General features: G+C 44.4%; 1 protein-coding gene across 3 annotated transcripts in view; it reads left to right on the top strand.

Moving 5' to 3' along the window:
* Positions 1-21,655, top strand: part of CCDC88B (coiled-coil domain containing 88B) — a 95,961-nt gene that overhangs the window by 32,975 nt on the left and 41,331 nt on the right. For all 3 annotated transcript variants that reach the window (XM_056527150.1, XM_056527151.1, XM_056527152.1), the window contains exons 6-12: positions 10,022-10,105; positions 10,221-10,361; positions 16,326-16,483; positions 17,514-17,595; positions 18,450-18,599; positions 19,752-19,898; positions 20,208-20,412. In XM_056527150.1, coding sequence (XP_056383125.1) covers positions 10,022-10,105; positions 10,221-10,361; positions 16,326-16,483; positions 17,514-17,595; positions 18,450-18,599; positions 19,752-19,898; positions 20,208-20,412 — 967 coding nt within the window. The remainder of the gene's footprint in view (positions 1-10,021; positions 10,106-10,220; positions 10,362-16,325; positions 16,484-17,513; positions 17,596-18,449; positions 18,600-19,751; positions 19,899-20,207; positions 20,413-21,655) is intronic.

The following is a 21,655-nucleotide window of genomic DNA, read 5'->3' as shown; positions in this document are numbered from 1 at the left end:
TATAGGGAAGACGGATTATTACCTACCTTAACCCCTAAATACATGATGTAGTTATGCGCCACTTCCACCCCCAAATCACCCGTAGATTTGTGATTGCCCGTTCTCAGATACAATAACTGGCACTTGGACGCATTAACCTTATAGCCAGAGTATCGGCCAAATTTGCGAAGAAGATCCAGGACCTTCCCTAGTTGAGAATTGGGGATCCCATAAATAATATCATATCTTCAGCGAAACACGCTAATTTCACCTCTTGATCACCTACCCCCAATATCTGTATAAACAGTGGACTGCATTAGATAGACTGCCAATGGTTCTAGGGCCAGATCAAATAAAAGGGGCGACAGGGGGCGCCCCTGTCGAGCCCTCTTCTCTAACCTGACATTATCAGATAGAAAACCCAGTGTGTAGATTCGGGCCCGGGGTTCTGCATATAAAGAAGACAAAAAGGTACTGAATGCCCCTCTAAACCCAAATTTATCAAGAACACTGTCCAGCCACGCCCAGCTGACATTATCAAATGCCTTTTCGGCGTCTATGGCTAGGAGATCGGGCGGGTCTGGACAATATCTCCTCCTATGTGTAATTTCCAATGCAGCCAAGACAGATCTGATATTTGCTACCCCCGAACGGCCCTTAACAAAGCCAGTTTGGTGTGAGCCTAACAAGGAGGGCAAGAACCGAGCCAGACGGTCCGCCATTATCTTCGCCAACAGTTTAAGGTCTTGGTTAATTAAAGAAATGGGTCTGTATAAACCTGGGTTCTCTGGGGGCTTGCCTAACTTGTAAAGGACCTTTATATATGCAGTATTGCTAGACGGAATAACGGGATCTCCCCCTAAAATAGCATTAAATAAGGAGGTCAAAGGTTGAGCAGTGTCATCCACTAACGCCTTATAGAATTCTCTGCCAATACCATTGGGTCCTGGGGCCTTGCCACTTTTCAGACCTTTAATACAAGCAACAACCTCCTCCTGGGTGATGGGTGAGTTAAGCACTTCATTATCCTCAGAGGACAGATTAGGTAGCTGCAAGCCTGTCAAGAATCTACAGCCGCCTTCATTATCAGTATCCTCCCTGGCATATAAGTCCGCATAAAATTGCTGGAGGACAGAATGTATCTCCTTGGGTCCCGTCTGTAGCTGTCCCTCTCCGTCCGCCAGCGATTTTATATATTCGCCCTGCCTATGTGGCCTGGTCAATCTCGCTAACAGCTTCCCGGACTTATTCCCAAACTTAAAAAGGTCCACCTTCTTCTGATTCCTATGAAGAATATCCCATGGCTCCATGCTAGCCTCAAAAGACTGTTTAGCTGCCACCCAAGAGTCCTTATTAAGCTGAGAGGGAGACTGAAGAAACTCATTATAAGCCGCCCGCAGTCTATGGGAGTGTTCTGCATAACTTGCCCTGCCGACACATAGGCTATGATTCTGCCTCTGATGACCGCCTTGGCAGCATCCCAAAATAGCGATGGCCTATCCAGCGAATCAGCATTGGTCGCTGCATACTCTATCCACCACCCCCTCAGATTGTCTAGAAAGTCTGCATCTGACGCCAGGGAGCCCGGGAAAAGCCATATAATATCTGAGCCCTTAGGAGTGACCTCTAATAACGTCATACACACTGGGGCATGATCCGACACCACTATGTCTTCTATACTGACGTCTTCCACCCTAGCCAGCAGCCCCCGGGATATTAAAAAGTAATCTATACGGGACCATGCTTGTTGTGAATGTGAAAAATGTGTGAATTCCCTGCCCATCGGGTTAAAATATCTCCAGACTTCTGTCACAGCCGTGGAAGCAATCATGTCACGTAATGTGTGTACCTCTCTGGTGCCATCAGGATGTGGGCAGCGAGTACGCCTCCTATCTTCACTCGTGGACACCACCGTGTTCAGATCCCCACCAACCAGGATGTTGGGAGAGTCATCCTGTAACAATTGCGATTCAAGGGAGGAAAAGAAAGACGTATTAGAAGCATTAGGGCCATACACATTGTAAATAGTCAGAACAACAGCAGGTGTGTCCATCACAACTCTAAGAAAACGTCCCTGTTCGTCCGCCTCCTGCGACAGTATACTATGCTGCAAACGCTTATGAATGAGCAGTAAAACCCCGGCTTTCCCGTTATCAGCAGGAGACCCCATAACCTCGCCAACCCACATCTGTATCATGTGGATAAAATCATTCTCAGCTAGATGTGTTTCCTGCAGTAATGCTATATCAACATCTAGCTTCTTAAGGTGCTTCAGGATCATCCGGCGCTTCGCTGGGGACCTAAGTCCCTTAAGATTCCAGGACACCAATTTCATACTGGGTACAATTTGTCATGTGATATGATAGCAGATGTTATCCGTGGGGAGCGTGCGGAGCAGAGACGCCCAGAGGCCAAGAAAAAAACTAGCAGTAGAAGCAGAGAAAGAAAGAAAGAGGAAAAAACACCAGACGAGACTCAAGGGGACAAACAGACAGAAAACAAACATAAAACAAAACTATGTATTAGCGAAACCTATGTATTAGCGAAATAGTACACTCAAACCCCACCTCCTCCATCATAGTGCTAACACCCCTCTCTGGACTTCACTTCTTCCGCGTATCAATGGAGGCGCACTAACCCTCCCTATCCAACAGCCGCTCCCGAACCTGAAGATCTCCGTCCCTCCCTCCCCACCCCCGCTACCCCCTTAGACAGGTGTAATAGAACCTGCAAACCTCCCCCCCCCCTCCCCCACAGACTAACCAACCCAACTGTGTAATAACACATAACCGCCCTGGTAACATATGGAATAGCAGGTTCCCACCTGGCACACATGTAAATCCGAACAGGGGTACCTTATGCCAGAGCATAATATCTGTGTACAGCAGAAGGCAGTAAAAGTACAATATAACATTCCTGACTGCTATAATGAAAGTAGCAACTGCAAAATGCTGACAAGTACTATATACACAATAGAACCTATGTCACGATGCCGGCTGGCAGGAGGTGGATCCTCTGTGCCAGAGAGGGATTGGCGTGGACCGTGCTAGTGGACCGGTTCTAAGTCACTACTGGTTTTCACCAGAGCCCGCCGCAAAGCGGGATGGACTTGCTGCGGCGGTAGTGACCAGGTCGTATCCACTAGCAACGGCTCAACCTCTCTGGCTGCTGAAGATAGGCGCGGTACAAGGGAGTAGACAGAAGCAAGGTCGGACGTAGCAGAAGGTCGGGGGCAGGCGGCAAGGTTCGTAGTCAGGGTGGATAGCAGTATTACTGGTACACAGGCTTTGGACACACAAAACGCTTTCACTGGCACAAGGCAACAAGATCCGGCAAGGAAGTGCATAGGAGGAGGTCAGATAAAGGCAGGGAGCAGATGGAAGCCAATTAAGCTAATTGGGCCAGGCACCAATCATTGGTGCACTGGCCCTTTAAGTCTCAGGGAGCTGGCACGCGCGCGCCCTAGAGAGCGGAGCCGCGCGCGCCAGCACATGACAGCAGGGGACGGGAACGGGTAAGTGACCTGGGATGCGACTCGCGAGCGGGCGCGTCCCGCTGTGCGAATCGCATCCCCGACGGCCATGACAGTGCAGCGCTCCCGGTCAGCGGGACCGACCGGGGCGCTGCGGAGAGAGAGACGCCGTACGCGCTCCGGGGAGGAGCGGGGACCCGGAGCGCTAGGCGTAACAGTACCCCCCCCCTTAGGTCTCCCCTTCTCTTTGTCCGGTAACTGCCTCCCCTCGGATGAGGACACCGGGAAAGGATGGAGGGATTCCTCAACGGCAGGCAGTACAGCAGGAGTGGGAATGGGGAGGGAGGGCAGAGGGCGAGGCCTGGCACGGGGCAGTGTGACACCAGGACGAGGGCCATGAGGAGGCACCGAGGCTTGCCTGACTGGACTGGGAGGGGGGGAGAGGCACTTCTTAAGGCGGGCAGAGTCCATAACGACCTTAGGGAGACCGGATACAGGAGGAACCACAGGGTCACGGCAGGGAGTACTGGTAACCGGTTTAAGGCAGTCATTGAAGCAAGAGGTACCCCAGCTCTTGATCTCCCCTGTGGACCAATCCAGGGTTGGGGAATGGTGTAGAAGCCAGGGTAGTCCAAGGAGAACTTCAGAAGTGCAATTGGGGAGGACCAAAAACTCAATTTTCTCATGATGAGGTCCGATGCACATTAGGAGGGGCTTCGTGCGGAAACGCACGGTGCAATCCAACCTGGCTCCGTTGACCGCGGAAATGTGGAGTGGCTTGACAAGACGGGTCACCGGGATGCGGAATTTATTCACCAAGGACTCCCGAATAAAATTCCCAGAGGCACCAGAGTCCAGGCAGGCCACGGCTGAGAGGGAAGAGCTGGCTGAAGAAGAAATCCGTACAGGCACCGTGAGACGTGGAGAAGCAGAGTTAGAGCCAAGAGACGCCACACCCACGTGAGCTGGGTGCGTGCGTACGTTTCCCAGGCGTGGAGGACGGATAGGGCAATCCACCAAGAAATGCTCGGTACTGGCACAGTACAGACAAAGATTCTCTTCCTTACGGCGATTCCTCTCTTCCAGGGTCAGGCGAGACCGATCCACTTGCATGGCCTCCTCGGCGGGAGGCCTAGGCGCAGATTGCAATGGAGACTGTGGGAGAGGTGTCCAGAGATCTAAGTCTTTTTCCTGGCGGAGCTCTTGATGCCTCTCAGAAAAACGCATGTCAATGCGAGTGGCTAGATGAATGAGTTCATGCAGGTTGGTAGGAGTATCTCGTGCGGCCAGAACATCTTTAATGTTGCTGGATAGGCCTTTTTTAAAGGTCGCGCAGAGGGCCTCATTATTCCAGGAAAGTTCAGAAGCAAGAGTACGGAATTGTATGGCGTACTCGCCAACGGAAGAATTACCCTGGACCAGGTTCAACAGGGCAGTCTCAGCAGAAGAGGCTCGGGCAGGTTCCTCAAAGACACTTCGAATTTCCGAGAAGAAGGAGTGTACAGAGGCAGTGACGGGGTCATTGCGGTCCCAGAGCGGTGTGGCCCATGACAGGGCTTTTCCAGACAGAAGGCTGACTACGAAAGCCACCTTAGACCTTTCAGTAGGAAACTGATCCGACATCATCTCCAAATGCAGGGAACATTGCGAAAGAAAGCCACGGCAAAACTTAGAGTCCCCATTAAATTTGTCCGGCAAGGACAGGCGGAGGCTAGGAGTGGCCACTCGCTGCGGAAGAGGTGCAGGAGCTGGCGGAGGAGATGGTTGCTGCTGCTGTAGCTGAGACTGAATCTGCTGTAGCTGCGACTGGAGTTGCTGAGTCATGGTGGTCAAGTACGACAGCTGGTGATCTTGTTGGGCAATCTGTCGGGCTTGCTGGGCGACCAGTGTGGGGAGGTCGGCGACAACAGGCAGAGGAACTTCAGCGGGATCCATGGCCGGATCTACTGTCACGATGCCGGCTGGCAGGAGGTGGATCCTCTGTGCCAGAGAGGGATTGGCGTGGACCGTGCTAGTGGACCGGTTCTAAGTCACTACTGGTTTTCACCAGAGCCCGCCGCAAAGCGGGATGGACTTGCTGCGGCGGTAGTGACCAGGTCGTATCCACTAGCAACGGCTCAACCTCTCTGGCTGCTGAAGATAGGCGCGGTACAAGGGAGTAGACAGAAGCAAGGTCGGACGTAGCAGAAGGTCGGGGGCAGGCGGCAAGGTTCGTAGTCAGGGTGGATAGCAGTATTACTGGTACACAGGCTTTGGACACACAAAACGCTTTCACTGGCACAAGGCAACAAGATCCGGCAAGGAAGTGCATAGGAGGAGGTCAGATAAAGGCAAGGAGCAGATGGAAGCCAATTAAGCTAATTGGGCCAGGCACCAATCATTGGTGCACTGGCCCTTTAAGTCTCAGGGAGCTGGCGCGCGCGCGCCCTAGAGAGCGGAGCCGCGCGCGCCAGCACATGACAGCAGGGGACGGGAACGGGTAAGTGACCTGGGATGCGACTCGCGAGTGGGCGCGTCCCGCTGTGCGAATCGCATCCCCGACGGCCATGACAGTGCAGCGCTCCCGGTCAGCGGGACCGACCGGGGCGCTGCGGAGAGAGAGACGCCGTACGCGCTCCGGGGAGGAGCGGGGACCCGGAGCGCTAGGCGTAACAACCTAGATGTAAATATGAGGCCTATCCCAACATAAATGACATATAACGGCAGTATATATGTAAAACAACCGTGGAACAATAACTCCCAGCGTCCATGGATCGAACTGGAGCGGAAAGAATCCCATGACCCCACTAACTCTCTACGGGGCCAGTCACTTCTCCTAAGAGACATAGAAATATAAACCTGGTGCACCATTAAGTGGCTAACAATGGTACATCACCGGAAAAAAAACCTTCGCAAAATAGAATAACGATGAAGGAATTCAGGTCGGTGGGTCAGGAACACTGCTATCCTTGTCCGTCCTGCGCCTCTTCTGCTGAGGGCGTGGACTGCCGTCTTGTAGCTGTAGGGATGCCAGTTTCGCAGCAACAACTTCCGGTGAAGAGAAAGTCTCCAAATTTCCATTGGGGAAAAATATCTTGAGTTCTGCAGGATACTGGAGAATAAAGCGGATTTGTTGTTGCACCAGGGACGAGCAAACAGCAGAAAAGGCTTTACGCTGCTTCGCCACCTCCATGGAATAGTTCCCGAATAAGAGCACCTTGATACCCCTGATCAGCAATGGAGATTGCGCTTTCTTGAAGGTACGGTGAATCACCTCTTTGTCGGCATAATTAAGGTATTTGATTATGACTTGTCGGGGTTTCGATTCCTCCATAGGGGACTGCGCAGACAAATGTAGCGGAGGGACAATTCTGTGAGCCCTTTCAACAATGCAGGGCCCCGGCAGCCCTAGAGCTTCTGGCAGCTCCCTGGCACAGAATTGTGACAACTGATTAGGCATAATGGATTCAGGTAGTCCCACAATGCGTAGATTGCTCCTCCTGGAGCGATTTTCTAAGTCCTCAACTTTCTCTTTAAGGGCAATATTAGATCTGGTAAGTGATCGTACTGTTGCATTACTGGCACCAACTTCATCTTCCAAGCGGCTCACTCTCTGCTCTAGCTCTGTGAGCTGTGAGGCATGTGCTGTGACCACCTTCTGCAACTGCTACACGGTGCTGGATATGGCCGCCTCCACTGAGGCTCAGATCTCCGGCAGGAGAATGCGGGCAACAACTGCAACCATGTCAGTATACGGGACCCCCTCCACTCCCCTCTGCTCAGGTAAGGATGCCTGCTCCTCCATTTCTACCGGCCCCTCAGTCTGCCCGCTGACCTGAGTCTGTGGTAAGTCCTGGCCATGTTCAGGAGCCGCCGCCATTTTCTGGGACGCCATGTGCTGTGAGCCGCGTGAGGCAGGGGGGTCAGGTCCCGGGTCTCCGCTCCGGCGGAGAAACTTCTCCATGTGCTGCTGGTATACTCCGACACCGGGGCGCAGGTTTTGCCCTCCGTGTCCTCGGTATGGAAGCGGTGAGGGAGAGTTGGTAGCGGTGGGGGGGGCGGAGCTCTCCTAGGTGCGACCGCTCATACGCGCGCCGGAACCGGAAGTCGAGACAGATTGATTATTACCGTCTTATATTTATTGTCATTTGAAAATGGCTGAACAAACTGAACCTGGGAACAAACAATGGAGAAGCTGCATTTTTTCCTCTCAATCCTAAGGGCGTACATACCATCGGGGCAGACATGCAGCTGCTGTGGGGCTCTTGGAGGGAGGCCGGGAGGGGTTCTTATTTTGGTTGAACTTCCGTTTTCTATTGGTAAGAAACTGTGCAGAATTCCTCTCTCCAAGAAACTGCATTGAAGGGGTACTCTGGTGGAAAACATTTTTTTTGTAAATCACTGGTGAATGTTAGAAAGATTTGTAAATTTCTTCTTTGTAAAAATCTTAATCCTTCCAGTACTTATCAGCTGCTGTATACTACAGAGGAAGTTGTATAATTCTTTTTTTTTTGTCTGACCACAGTGCTCTCTGCTGACACCTCTGTCCACATCAGGAACTGTCCAGAGCAGGAGAGGTTTGCTATGGTAAATTGCTCCTGCTCTGGACAGTTCCTGACATGGGTAGAGGTGTAAGAGAGCACTGTGGTTAGACAGAAAAGAAATTAAAAAAGAAATGAACTTCCAGTGGAGTATACAGCAGCTGATAAGTACTGAAAGGATTAAGATTTGTAAATAGAAGTAATTTCCAAATCTATGTAACTTTCTGGCACCAGTTGGTTTAAAAAGTGTTTTTCCACTGGAGTACCCCTTTAACCCCTTAACGACGGATGTATATTTACGTCCTCCGCCGGCTCCCGCGATATGCCGCGGGGTCAAGCGGTGTCCCCGCGTCATATCGGGTTGGTCCTGGCGGCTATGAACAGCCGGGACCCGCGGCTAATACAGGACATCACCGATCGCTGACCGCCGCCTCTGAAGTGAAAGTGAAAGTAACCCGGCTGCTCAGTCGGGTTGCTCGGGACCGCTGCGGTGAAATCGCGGCTTCCCGAACAGCTTACAGGGCACCGGAAGGGACCTTACCTGCCTCCTCGGTGTCCGATCGACGAATGACTGCTCCGTGCCTGAGATCCAGGCAGGAGCAGTCAAGCGCCGATAACACTGATCACAGGTGTGTTAATACACGCCAGTGATCAGCATGAGAGATCAGTGTGTGCAGTGTTATAGGTCCCTATGGGAGCTATAACACTGCAACAACAAAAAAAAGTAAAAAAAAAGTGTTAATAAAGGTCATTTAACCCCTTCACTAATAAAAATCACCCCCCTTTTCCCATAAAAAAAAATAAAACAGTGTAAATAAAAATAAACATATATGGTATCGCCGTGTGCGTAAATGTCCGAACTATAAAAAAAATCATTAATTAAACCGCACGGTCAATGGCGTACACGTAAAAAAAAATTCAAAGTCCAAAAAAGCGTATTTTGGTCACTTTTTATACCATTAAAAAATGAATAAAAAGTGATCAAAAAGTCCGATCAAAACAAAATGGTACCGATAAAAACTTCAGATCACGGCGCAAAAAATGAGCCCTCATACCACCCTGTACATGGAAAAATAAAAAAGTTATAGGGGTCAGAGGAGGACATTTTTAAACGTATAAATTTTCCTGCATGTAGTTATGATTTTTTCCAGAAGTACGAAAAAATCAAACCTATATAAGTAGGGTATCATTTTAACCGTATGGACCTACAGAATAATGATAAGGTGTCATTTTTACCGAAATATGCACTGCGTAGAAACGGAAGCCCCCAAAAGTTACAAAATGGGGTTTTTTCTTCGATTTTGTCGCACAATTTTTTTTTCCGTTTCGCCGTGAATTGTTGGGTAAAATGACTAATGTCACTGCAAAGTAGAATTGGTGACACAAAAAATAAGCCATAATACGGATTTTTAGGTGGAAAATTGAAAGGGTTATGATTTTTAAAAGGTAAGGAGGAAAAAACGAAAGTGCAAAAACTGAAAAACCCTGCGTCCTAAGGGGTTAAGCAATGAGTCATTGAAAAGGGGGAAATAATGAAAGGCCCATTTCATTATTTGTATGGGCTTGCTTTCTTCTATGTACGCTACTGTTCCAACCCATGTAAAACATGAAAGTTAAATGCAAATTATCTGGCAAAAATACAAACAAAATCACTCAACAACATTTAGACAAAGACAGACGAGATGCATTAAACATAACTGACCATGATAAGAGCTTCGGGTTATAAGAATTCTTATTGTATATTAAGGTGAAGGTGTATTGAATATTATGTGTCATTCTTCAGATGTATCTCTAGAGATCACGGTCCAGATTTATCAAACTGTGTGAGAGAAAAAATAGAGAGATTTTCCCACAACAACCAATCACAGCTCAGCCAAGGAGCTGTGGTAAAGTGAAACCTGAGCTGTGATTGGTTGCTGTGGGAAAATCACTCTATTTTTTTCTCTCACACAGTTTGGTAAATCTGAGCCCACGTTTATCGACCTATTTGATCTTTATGTTATTTATTCCATTGAAGTCTTCCAACATTCTTCTCTTGGTGTCTTTAAAGGGAGAGGGTCGTGAAGAAATAATAAGTGGAATTCGTAGTCTAAGTCTTGATTTTCAAACCAACTTGGCAGCGAAAATTCAGGAGGTAAATTTGCTATATTTTTTAGGGTACTGTTTGCCTTTCACCTGATGATCTCCTTATTTGTGACCAGTTTCTTTACTCATTCTCTGCTGATACTTATTTTCTTCTCCCTTCGTAGATGACCCAGGACCCTCAGAAAATATTCTCTCTGCCAGGGCCGGAGTTGTGTCAGCTCTCTCATTCTGACCTGGCAGACCTGGTTCATGTGTTATCTGCTCACTTGAAGGACATCTTGAAGCAGAGAGATGATGCTCTGGATGTAAGACTAATGCTATTTGCTTGTGTGTAGTACAATAGTGTTCATCCATTTTTAGTAAATGGGAGGAAACCTATGAATACCTGTATAAGCAAGGCTGTAAAAGTGGACTAGAATTAGAGATTGAAAGTGTAGTGAGTACCGTATATACTCGAGTATAAGCCGACCCGAATATAAGCCGAGGCCCCTAATTTCACCCCATGAACCCAGGAAAAGTTATTGACTCGACTATAAGCCTAGGGTGGGAAATACATCATCCCCCCCATCTCATCATCCCTCCCTGTCATCATCCAGACCCCCGTCATCATCCCCCCCCCCTTCATCATCACCGCCATCGGCTGTCCGGGCATGCTGGGAGTTGTAGTTTTGAAACCTCTGGAGTTCTGCAGGTTGAAGACCACTGCGGCCTTTGTCATCATTCAGACACCCCCTTTTTAGTTTTCTATTCACCTCCCCTCGGTGGGAAGGAAGGGTGAGCTGGTCCCGCCATCTATGCTGCAGGGACCTTCCGGTGGGGAGGGCAAGTCGTAGGTGTCTGAATGATGACGAAGGCTGCAGTGGTCTTCAACCTGCAGACCTCCAGAGGTTTCAAAACTATAACTCCCAGCATGCCCGGACAGCCGATTGCTGTCCGGGCATGCTGGGAGTTGTAGTTTTGCAACATCTGGAGGTCCGCAGGTTGAAGACGACTGAGAAGGGATTAACCAGCGGAGAGTTCACTCGAGTATAAGCCGAGGGGGGCATTTTCAGCATGAAAAATCGTGCTGAAAAACTCGGCTTATACTCGAGTATATACGGTACATACATATCCAAGAGCTGTGTAAGAATAATTTGTAGTCATGGGAAATCTTACCTCTGTAACCAATGTCGACATATTTATAGATAATATATATTTGTTTGGAACCAAATAAAGGTATACTTACTGCTAACACTGCTGACAAGGATTAATAAGATATCTGATCTGAATAAGAGTCCAGTGAAAGATAAATTCTCAATAAAAGAGACACTAAATGAACCCGTAGTACCACACTTTTTTTCTAGGACTTTTCACTGATGACCTACCCTAAGAAAAGATCATCAATATCTGGTCGGTAGGGGTCCGACACTTGGCGCCCAGCCAATCATCTGTTTAAATTAATACATATGAGGTTAAAAAAAAAACTATAACCCTACTGCACTGATCCAAAGAAAGGCAAAAAAAGTTCAGCTTCCATTCACTTTATCAGCCACTACACAATGTACAGAGCTGTCTGCCTCTATTCTCTGTGTATGTCAGTGAGTGGCTTTGGCAAACAGCTGATCAGCAGGGGTTCCTGATCCACACTGATATTGACCCTTGAGATATTGATATCCTGAGATAAGCCAACAATAAAATAAGGCCCTGAAAACCCCTTAAGTCCTATCAATGCAAAAATGGTACCCCTAAAAACTTCAGATCACGGCGCAAAAAAAATGAGCCCTCATACCGCCCCATACACGGAAAAACAAAAAAGTTATAGGGGTCAGAAGATGACAATTTTAAACGTATACATTTTCCTGCATGTAGTTATGATTTTTTCCAGAAGTACGACAAAATCAAATCCATATAAGTAGGATATCATTTTAATCGTATGGACCTACAGAATAAAAATAAGGTGTCATTTTTACCGAAAAATGTACTACGTAGAAACGGAAGCCCCTGTTACAAAACAGCATTTTTTTAAAAATTTTGTCGCACAATGATTTTTTTTCAGTTTCACCGTAGATTTTTGGGCAAAATGACTGACGTCATTACAAAGTAGAATTTGTGGCGCAAAAAATAAGCCATCATATGGATTTTTAGGTGCAAAATTGAAAGAGTTATGATTTTTTAAAGGCAAGGAGGAAAAAACAAAAATGCAAAAACGGAAAAACCTTCGGTCCTTAACCTCTTAAGGACCCAGGACGTATGGGTACGTCCTGGGTCCCGGTCCTGCGATATAACGCGGGGTCACACGGTGACCCCACATCATATCGCGGCGGGCCCGTCGTCATAGTGAAGCTGGGACCCGCCTCTAATAGCGCCCGGCACTGATCGCTGTACCGCGCGCTATTAACCCTTTAGCCGCGCGCTCAAAGCTGAGTCGCGCGGCTAAAAACGAAAGTGAAATTTGCCGGTTAGCTCAGGGAGCTGTTCGGGATTGCCGCGGTATAATCGCGGCATCCCGAACAGCTGTAGCACAGGAGGAGGTCTTTATACCTTCTCCTGTGCTGTCCGATCGCCGAATGAATGCTTCAAGCCTGAGATCCAGGCTTGAGCATTCAATCGCCGAAAACACTGATTGATCCATTCCTATGGAGATGGATCAATCAGTGTAAAAGATCAGTTAATGCAATGTTATAGGCCCCTATAGGAGCTATAATATTGCATAAGAAAAGTGTAAAAAAATCATTAACCCTTTCAATTATCCCTTCCCCTAATAAAAGTTTGAATCACCCGGCATTACCAAGAATAAAAAAAAACACAGTGTAAATAATAATAAAAATAAACATATGTGGTATCGCCGTGTGCGGAAATGTCCGAATTATAAAAATATACTGCTTTTTAAACCGCTCTTTCAATGGCGTACGCGCAAAAAAATTCCAAAGTCCAAAATAGCGCATTTTTGATCACTTTTTATACCACAAAAAAAGTGAATAAAAAGTGATCAAAAAGTCTGATCAGAACAAAAATGGTACTGCTAAAAACCTCAGATGACGGCGCAAAAAATTTGCCCTCATAGCGCCCTGAACACAGAAAAATAAAAAAGTTATAGGGCTCAGAAAATGACCATTTTAAACGTATACATTTTCCTGCATGTATTCATGATTTTTTTCTGAAGTGATACAAAATCAAACCTATATAAGTAGGGTATCATTTTAACCATATGGACCTACAAAATAAAGATAAGGTGTCATTTTTACCGAAAAATGTACTGTGTAAAAGCGGAAGCCCCCAAAACTTTACAAAATAGTGTTTTTTTCATCAATTTTGTCGCACATTGATTTTTTTTCCAGTTTCACCGTAGATTTTTGGGTAAAATGACTAATGTCATTACAAAGTAGAATTAGTGACGCAAAAAATAAGCCATCATATAGAATTTTAGGTGAAAATTTTTAAGAGTTATGATTTTTTAAAGTTAAGGAGGAAAAATTGAAAATGAAAAAACGGAAAAAGCCCCGGGTCCTTAACCCCTTAACGATGCAGGACGTATATTTACGTCCTGCGCCGGCTCCCGCGATATGAAGCGGGATCGCGCCGCGATCCTGCATCATATCGCGTCGGTCCCGGCGCTCATCAACGGCTGGGACCCGCGGCTAATACCACACATCGCCGATCACGGCGATGTGCAGTATTAACCCTTTAGAAGCGGTGGTCAAAGCTGACCGCCGCTTCTAAAGTGAAACTGAAAGTGACCCGGCTGCTCAGTCGGGCTGTTCGGGATCGCCGCGGTGAAATCGCGGCGTCCCGAACAGCTGACCGGATACCGGGAGGGCCCTTACCTGCCTCCTCGGTGTCCGATCGACGAATGACTGCTCCGTGCCTCACGCCAGTGATCAGCATAGGAGATCAGTGTGTGCAGTGTTATAGGTCCCTATGGGACCTATAACACTGCAAAAAAAAAAGTTAAAAAAAAGTGTTAATAAAGGTCATTTAACCCCTTCCCTAATAAAAGTTTGAATCACCCCCCTTTTCCCATAAAAAAAATAAAACAGTGTAAAAAAATAAATAAATAAACATATGTGGTATCGCCGCGTGCGTAAATGTCCGGACTATAAAAATATATCGTTAATTAAACCACACGGCCAATGGCGTACGCGCAAAAAAATTCCAAAGTCCAAAAAAGCGTATTTTGGTCACTTTTTATACCATTAAAAAAATGAATAAAAAGTTATCAAAAAGTCCGATCAAAACAAAAATCATACCGATAAAAACTTCAGATCACGGCGCAAAAAATGAGCCCTCATACCGCCCCGTACGTGGAAAAATAAAAAAGTTATAGGGGTCAGAAGATGACATTTTTAAACGTATAAATTTTCCTGCATGTAGTTATGATTTTTTCCAGAAGTGTGACAAAATCAAACCTATATAAGTAGGGTATCATTTTAACCGTATGGACCTACAGAATAATCATAAGGTGTAATTTTTACCGAAATATGCACTGCGTAGAAACGGAAGCCCCCAAAAGTTACAAAATGGCGTTTTTTTTTCGATTTTGTCGCACAATGATTTTTTTTCTGTTTCACCGTAGATTTTTGGGTAAAATGACTAATGTCACTGCAAAGTAGAATTGGTGATGCAAAAAATAAGCCATAATATGGATTTTTAGGTGAAAAATTGAAAGGGTTATGATTTTTAAAAGGTAAGGAGGAAAAAACGAAAGTGCAAAAACGGAAAAACCCTGAGTCCTTAAGGGGTTAAGGGGTTAAACGGGTGGAAAACTTTTTTTTTTTTTTCAATGAACTGATGCCAGAAAGTTAAACAGATTTGTAAATTACTTCTATTAAAAAATCTTTACCATTCCAGTACGTTTTAGCAGCTATATGCTACAGAGGATATTCTTTTCTTTTTGAATTTCTTTTTTGTCATGTCCACAGTGCTCTCTGCTGACCCCTCTGTCCGTGTCAGGAACTGTTCAGATCAGCATAGGTTTGCAATGGGGATTTTCTCCTGCTCTGGACAGTTCCTGATACGGGCATCAGGTGTCAGCATAGAGCACTGTGGACAAGACAAAAAAGAAATTCAAACAGAAATGAATTTCCTCTGTAGCATACAGCTGCTGATAAGTACTGGAAGGATAAATATTTTTTAATAGAAGTAATTTACAAATCTGTTTAACTTTCTGGCACCAGTTGATTTAAAAAAAAATAAAATGTTTTCCACCGGAGTACTCCTTTAAGGTTGAAAAAAGACCAGATTCCATCAAGTTCAACCTATATATAATATAACAATAGCGCTAGAAGTGGATGTGGAAAAAAAGCCCAACTGAGCTGCTGTGCTGAAAGTATGAATTCCTGTATATCATAAAACATTCTAGAGAATATTTAGAAAATATGTATCAGTAAGCGCTTGAATGGGACTTGTGTATGACACAGCGTAATTTAAAATACCTGTGTAGTAGATTAAAAGAGTGTCACATATTAGCAATACGGATATTCACAGGAACGATGCATAGGCTCTGAGTAGGGGATGTGGGTGAGGAAAAATAGAAGAAGAAAATGGTAGTATGACTACTAAAATCAAAAATGTGTTCTTTATTCCATACATAATAACTTAAGTATTTCTTATGCATGGAATAAAGAACAAGTTTTGGAGTTTCCTACTCTATTAGGTACTGGAATGTAGTAGTGGAAGGAAGGTATCCCGATGAAATGGTGCAGTCAGCGGCGCTCTCCTCTCAGTAGGGAAGGGTTAGTAAATAATACCCGGCAAGGTACGGACTTAATAAAACAACAAACAGTTTATTTTACAAAGGCATGCGAACAACGCGTTTCGAGGGGCGGGACTCCCTCTTCGTCAACCTGACGAAGAGGGGGTCCACTACTTGATTCTACCTGACCGTCTTTCACCTGCTGGACACGGGATCAGTGCAGGCTGAACTCCTCCATACCACTCACTGTGGGAACAAGCGAGCTGTGGTGTTGTGCTCATAGCGCAACACATATAGGTGAGCACATTTAGACCTATTCCTCACTCCTTCTCCTTTAATAAGGATTAGATTGCGCATCGGTCTGTCAGTCTTTGTGTTTTTCATAATACTAAGTACTGGAATGATGCCAGAATTTCGGTTTGAAAGCGCTTGCTTTATTTCTTTTGACCTTATACTTGCGCAGTCTCCAGTGGGATATACTTTGCAAAGCTCACACATATTCAAACTTGTATATGATGTACACAGATAACCCATAACAATATGTATTGTATAGCTGTTCCAAATCCTCAATAATAAGCTTTATGTAATTTCTTTACAGCAACTATCAATCATCAAATGTGACCAAAAGACCAGACCAACTGAACCCAAGTCTCAAACAATGTTTCAAAATGTAATTTCTGACCCAAATGCTTGGCAGAATCACTCCCTGCGCATTGCTGATCTACAGAGCAAGCTGCGCCGTGTACGCCAAGAGTTGTAAGTCATGTGTAGAATGTAAGATCTTGTGTGCATCCTCTGACACCGATAACATGGGACCACATGGACCAACTCTGATAAAAAGGTTTTGGTAGCATTGTAGCCTTGCAACACTGTGAAGTTGTATTCAAAGTGTAGAATATCTGCAGCAAGTATTTCTGCTTGTTTGGGTTTTCTTTGTGTGTTCTTTTATCACAAGAAAATGCTTTACCATTTATGACCACTTGGTGGCCAATACTGAACTCTCTCATGCAAACTGCACAAAGAAATATTGTATCATGCAATGCTTGTTTCGGCAAAGGGTAAAAGTCTTATGTATGTTTCTGTGATACGTAGCTTGCATAATAGCCGTAAGGGATGTAGCACTTTACAGTATGAACAAAAACTGTGCTTGTGCTTGGGATACCTAAAAAAACATAAACACTGCTTTAGTGATCAGTGGGGGGTCACTTACCCATGCCTTGCAGCCTCTTAGTAAATAAGGCCACATGCAGCATTTTATGCCAGACAGACTCTACTGCAGCAACAAATGTCATTTTTTTCTTTTATAAAGGTGAGTTACCTTGCATCTAGAAATCAAATAAACAAGAAGAATACTTTGTTCTGCTATAAAAGCTGATGCCAAAGGGAAACGCAGCTTATTCCCTTCTCCCTACTGAAAAGAATACAGTGTGTATGAGCGGACTATCATTGAACAGATGTAGATAATCTTGTGACAACTGTAGTTGCTTATGTTGTTTGAGTCTCAGATTCACATTAGCCTAAAAAAACATTACACCTCTTATCACCCAGTTATCACCCAGATTTGAAGTTAATATATATATATATATATATATATATATATATATATATATATATATAGGCAGCTCAGGTTTCAAACCAACCCAATTGGCCATAGGTCCTCTTTAAGATGACCCCAATCTCATATAACAATGTAAACCTTCATATTACAGGTTTAGCTACTATGTGTGAAAATGAAGTATATCATTTCAGGATTTTCTCTTTGTGCTTTTCTTTGTGATTTTTTAAGGGAAGAGAAATCAGAAGATTTACTTGACAGTCAACAACAAGTTCAAGTGCTGGAGGTGGAGCTAAGAAAAATGCATCAGCAGGTGGAGTACAAAATGTGAACCGTTTTGTTTTACACTCACTATGATTTCCAGATGACTAAAAATTGTATGTTATAGAGGGGAGGGTCCCCCTTTATTAGCCAGAGGGGAGAGTGTCTAAAATCAGCACGTCTCTATTGAAATCAACTGGTCTGTTCACATATAACATGGTCACCCAATAATTTGAATTGCCATCCTTGTGATACTAAATTCCTCTGATGATAAAAGGCATTTAGAACCCATTTAAAGGCCCCATTTACACCAGGGTAAAGGTCCAACTTACACCACATTTTTGCATCCTTTTGAAAGGTATTGAGTCTTTTTTTTGATGTTTAGAGAAAAGGTACTTTTAAACAGGATGCAACAAGATACATCCCGTAGCTGCCGCCGTTGACTATGTCGTCTGGATCTTGTTTTGTTTCGAAACAGATCCTTTCAACAGTTTACATAAATGTGGTGAAAACCTAACCTCACTTGCTCCAGGACTTAAAAACAAATATTTTATATTCAATGGTACAAAAGATTTGAGGGGGCATTTATCAAGACTGTGCGGGTCTAAAATGCCACACCAGTGCACAGGTTCAATGTATTCAAGTGGAGGCGCAATAAAGTGTAAACTGCCATAAATCTGGTAAGCGGGATGACCATGCCCCATCACCAAACCCCACCCCTTTCCACTAAGCCCTGCTCATTAGTGAGCACTAGCGAAAACTGTCAATATTCATACAACATTTAGAGCTTGTGTAAAAATTGGGCGAATATTTGCTGTATTTTCTACTTAAATACCCCTTGAATTTTAATAACAATTTTCAGTGTATATCAGTGCTCAAATAACCAAATTCTTCTCTGTTCTCAAGGTCCGTGAACTCTCCCAATTGGCTGCACAGTCTCGTGGATATCGTGATGAACTTGATGCGCTAAGAGAGCGTTCACGACGCTCTGAAGGACAATTAAATTCTCTCACTGACAAGTTACGTGGCATGGATCTTGTCCAGCGAGCTTTGCAGGTTTGACTTCTGCACATATTTTTAAGGCTACATTCAGATCCCCGATTTTGCAATACTGTTATGTATCAATTTTTTCCCCCAAAACGGGAAGCAAAAACCTGACAAAACTGTATGCAACATTGTATATTATGAAAAAGCCATTTCACAGCCGCCAGCAGATCAATATAAGCAATAACTACTAAACAAGAGACAAACAATACTGCCACACTGTGACTACACATTACCCCCCCTCCCCCCCATAGTGACTGGGGAATACTATCATACTGATACTAAAGAAGAAACAGTATACACAGGCCAACATTACCCGTAGTGGATGTATGGAGAGTCATTCACTTTCCTTTTCTTCTCTATCTTGCTCAAACTGCCATGAAGATTTTTTCCAACCATGATTTGTCTCAACATAATCTGCCAGACAAACATCTTAGGGTCTGTATATTCCAGTGTATTCGCACCATTCTTCCCTCGGTGCCCTGCAGAGTAAGTTGAGGGGGTGGGCATAAGGTGGGTTAAATGGGTGTGGGTTTGTAAGTCACCCCAGTAGATAAATTATCCCCATCAGATAGATCCCCCAGTGGATAGATAATTTCCCCCATTATGTTATTGACCCAGTAGGTAGGTAATTTCCGATGTCCCCAGTAGGTAGGTGAATGTACCCATTAGACAGGTCCTCTCCATATGGTAGATGCCCACATTAGGTAGATGACCCCATTAGACAGGTTCCCACTTCTCACCAACATAAAAAAAAAACCTCTTCCTCCAATCCTACAGAAGGCTAGGCCTTTGTGGACAGGCTGCTCATAATGAATTGCGCACAATGACCAACGGCTCGCACCTCAGCCCTGCACTTCTGTAAATATTGTACAGGATCAGGGATCCCGGAAAGTAGTTCCTGCCCCTGTAGGTACAATCAGTAACACGCTAAGTATTGTAGTGCACTAGAGTTTACTTCCAGACTTCCCCCTCCAGTATAATACTGAGTGATGACTTTACATTCTCAGGGCACAAAACTGATGATCATCTGCTCATCAGACATTACACTTCTAGGAAATTTGTGCTCAACCACCACCCTGCACCCCCCCCCCCACTCTACTCCACCGTATACAGTATATACAGGAAAGTCATGAAATATTCTAATTTGATATATACTTTCAGGAGGCAAAAGAGTTTTCACAAAGTCTGTTGGAAGATAAAGAAGTGTTAGAACATCAACTTTCTGCAGAGAGAGAACGCTCAGAAAGACTGCGAATGTGCGAGAGGGAAAAGCAGTTACTTGAAGAGAAACTCAAGAGAGTTGAAATGGTATAAAATAGATCTAACAGCAGCTTTTTCTCTGACAATCTGTCAGTATTTCAGAATATTATGGTATAGAAACCTTTATGCCAACTGCTCAATTTACCATCTGTTGTTCTCTGTCATATAACACTGACTTAAGTTCCTGCATATGAATCTTTAGTTAAATAACAACAATATATTTAATTGGGTATTTAGTTAGAACTTGAAATCTCTTTAACATGTTGAATTTCTTTACAATTGCATGTTATTTTTTCTTACCCACATGTTTGCTGGTGTTTGTTCCATCTTGCCTGTGACTGTGCTGTCTCTTTTTAGGAGAGAGACTCAGACAGCCAAAGAGTGCAGAGTCTGCTCCATGATAATCTTACTCTCGCTGAAGAGATAAGAATGCTTAGGGAAGAAACATCTCAAGTTTGGGAGAGAGTGTATGAAACCGATGATGATACCATCCCAAAGTGGGAAATAAGACCTGTGATTGAGAGAGAGCAAAGCTGGAATAAACAGGACACTGAAGCTGAATGTAAGTATTTATATATTACTGTGAAATCTATAAGGAAGATAATCAAAAAGCGCCAAATAGACAGTATAAACTAAGATCAGGAAGTCTAAGAAAGTACCAGTGGGAGTGCGCTTGAGTCTCAAGCCCTCTTTGTCCCCTCTCATGACAAAATTTATACAGGAACTGAAAACCATAGGTTCTTTATGATGTGGTTGCTTAGGATTAGTACTGGATAAATATACAAAAAACCTCAAAGGAATAATGGATCCTACACCAAAAAGTACATCACCAACAAAACCATGCATATAAAGATAAAAAATGTAATCTAGTTTTATTAATATGAATGTAAAATACAATACATTTAAAACATGTAAAATAAAAAAGAGGGTGTACATAATCAAGAGCAACACACTGCTAGATAACAGAGCACAAAGGGGGTTCCTGGTGATGTTGCACATATTGACACAGTTACATTACAAATTGATGAAAATTAGTATAGTATCTCATGAAGACATCAGAAAAAATGAAAGTCGGCACTCACCACGTCTTCAGAGTATCTTCTTTTATTTAATACTCACATTATCATAACAGGACGGGATGACATGTAGAGGGGGGGGGGGGGGTACCACAAGGCGAGAGCACTGGTTCACACTCCTGCGTGCCTTGTGGTACCCCCCCCCCCCCCCCACATGTCGTCCTGTTATGATAATGTGAGTATTAAATAAAAGAAGATACTCTGAAGATGTGGTGAGTGCTGACTTTCATTTTTTCTGATGTCTTCATGTAAGTTTAAAGAGCACTATGATACGCTTCTTACTAATATAGGCATATTGTCCATTTTTGGCGCACAGGGTGTCCAAGGGTCATAGTAGTGCTGGACTTTATCTCTTGTTTGTATGAATATAGTATCTCACATAAGTGAGTTCAGACCTCACGTTTTAAAATATTTTATTATATCTTTTCATGTGACAACACTGAAGAAATGACATTCCGCTCCAAGAATACTGCACAGCCTGTATAACAGTATTTCATGTTGTTGTCCCCTTAAAATAACTCAACACACAACCATTAATAGTCAGGGTATCTACAGTTTTCCCTGCAAGTTCCCACCAAGCCCACCTTGCAGTACCAGGAGGTACTGAGGAGGTCAAAATGTAATGTTGATCCAAACATGCAATTATTTATAAATGAAAATCATGGAAATTGTCAGGAACGCCTAAACTCTTGCATACGACTGTATATAAAAGTCACACATTTTCTCAAA

This window comes from Hyla sarda, chromosome 6, assembly GCF_029499605.1.
Source record: "Hyla sarda isolate aHylSar1 chromosome 6, aHylSar1.hap1, whole genome shotgun sequence".
NCBI classification, from domain to species: Eukaryota; Metazoa; Chordata; class Amphibia; order Anura; family Hylidae; genus Hyla; species Hyla sarda.
The sequence above is the reverse complement of the archived record's forward strand: the minus strand, read 5'-3'. Positions and strand labels throughout refer to the sequence as shown.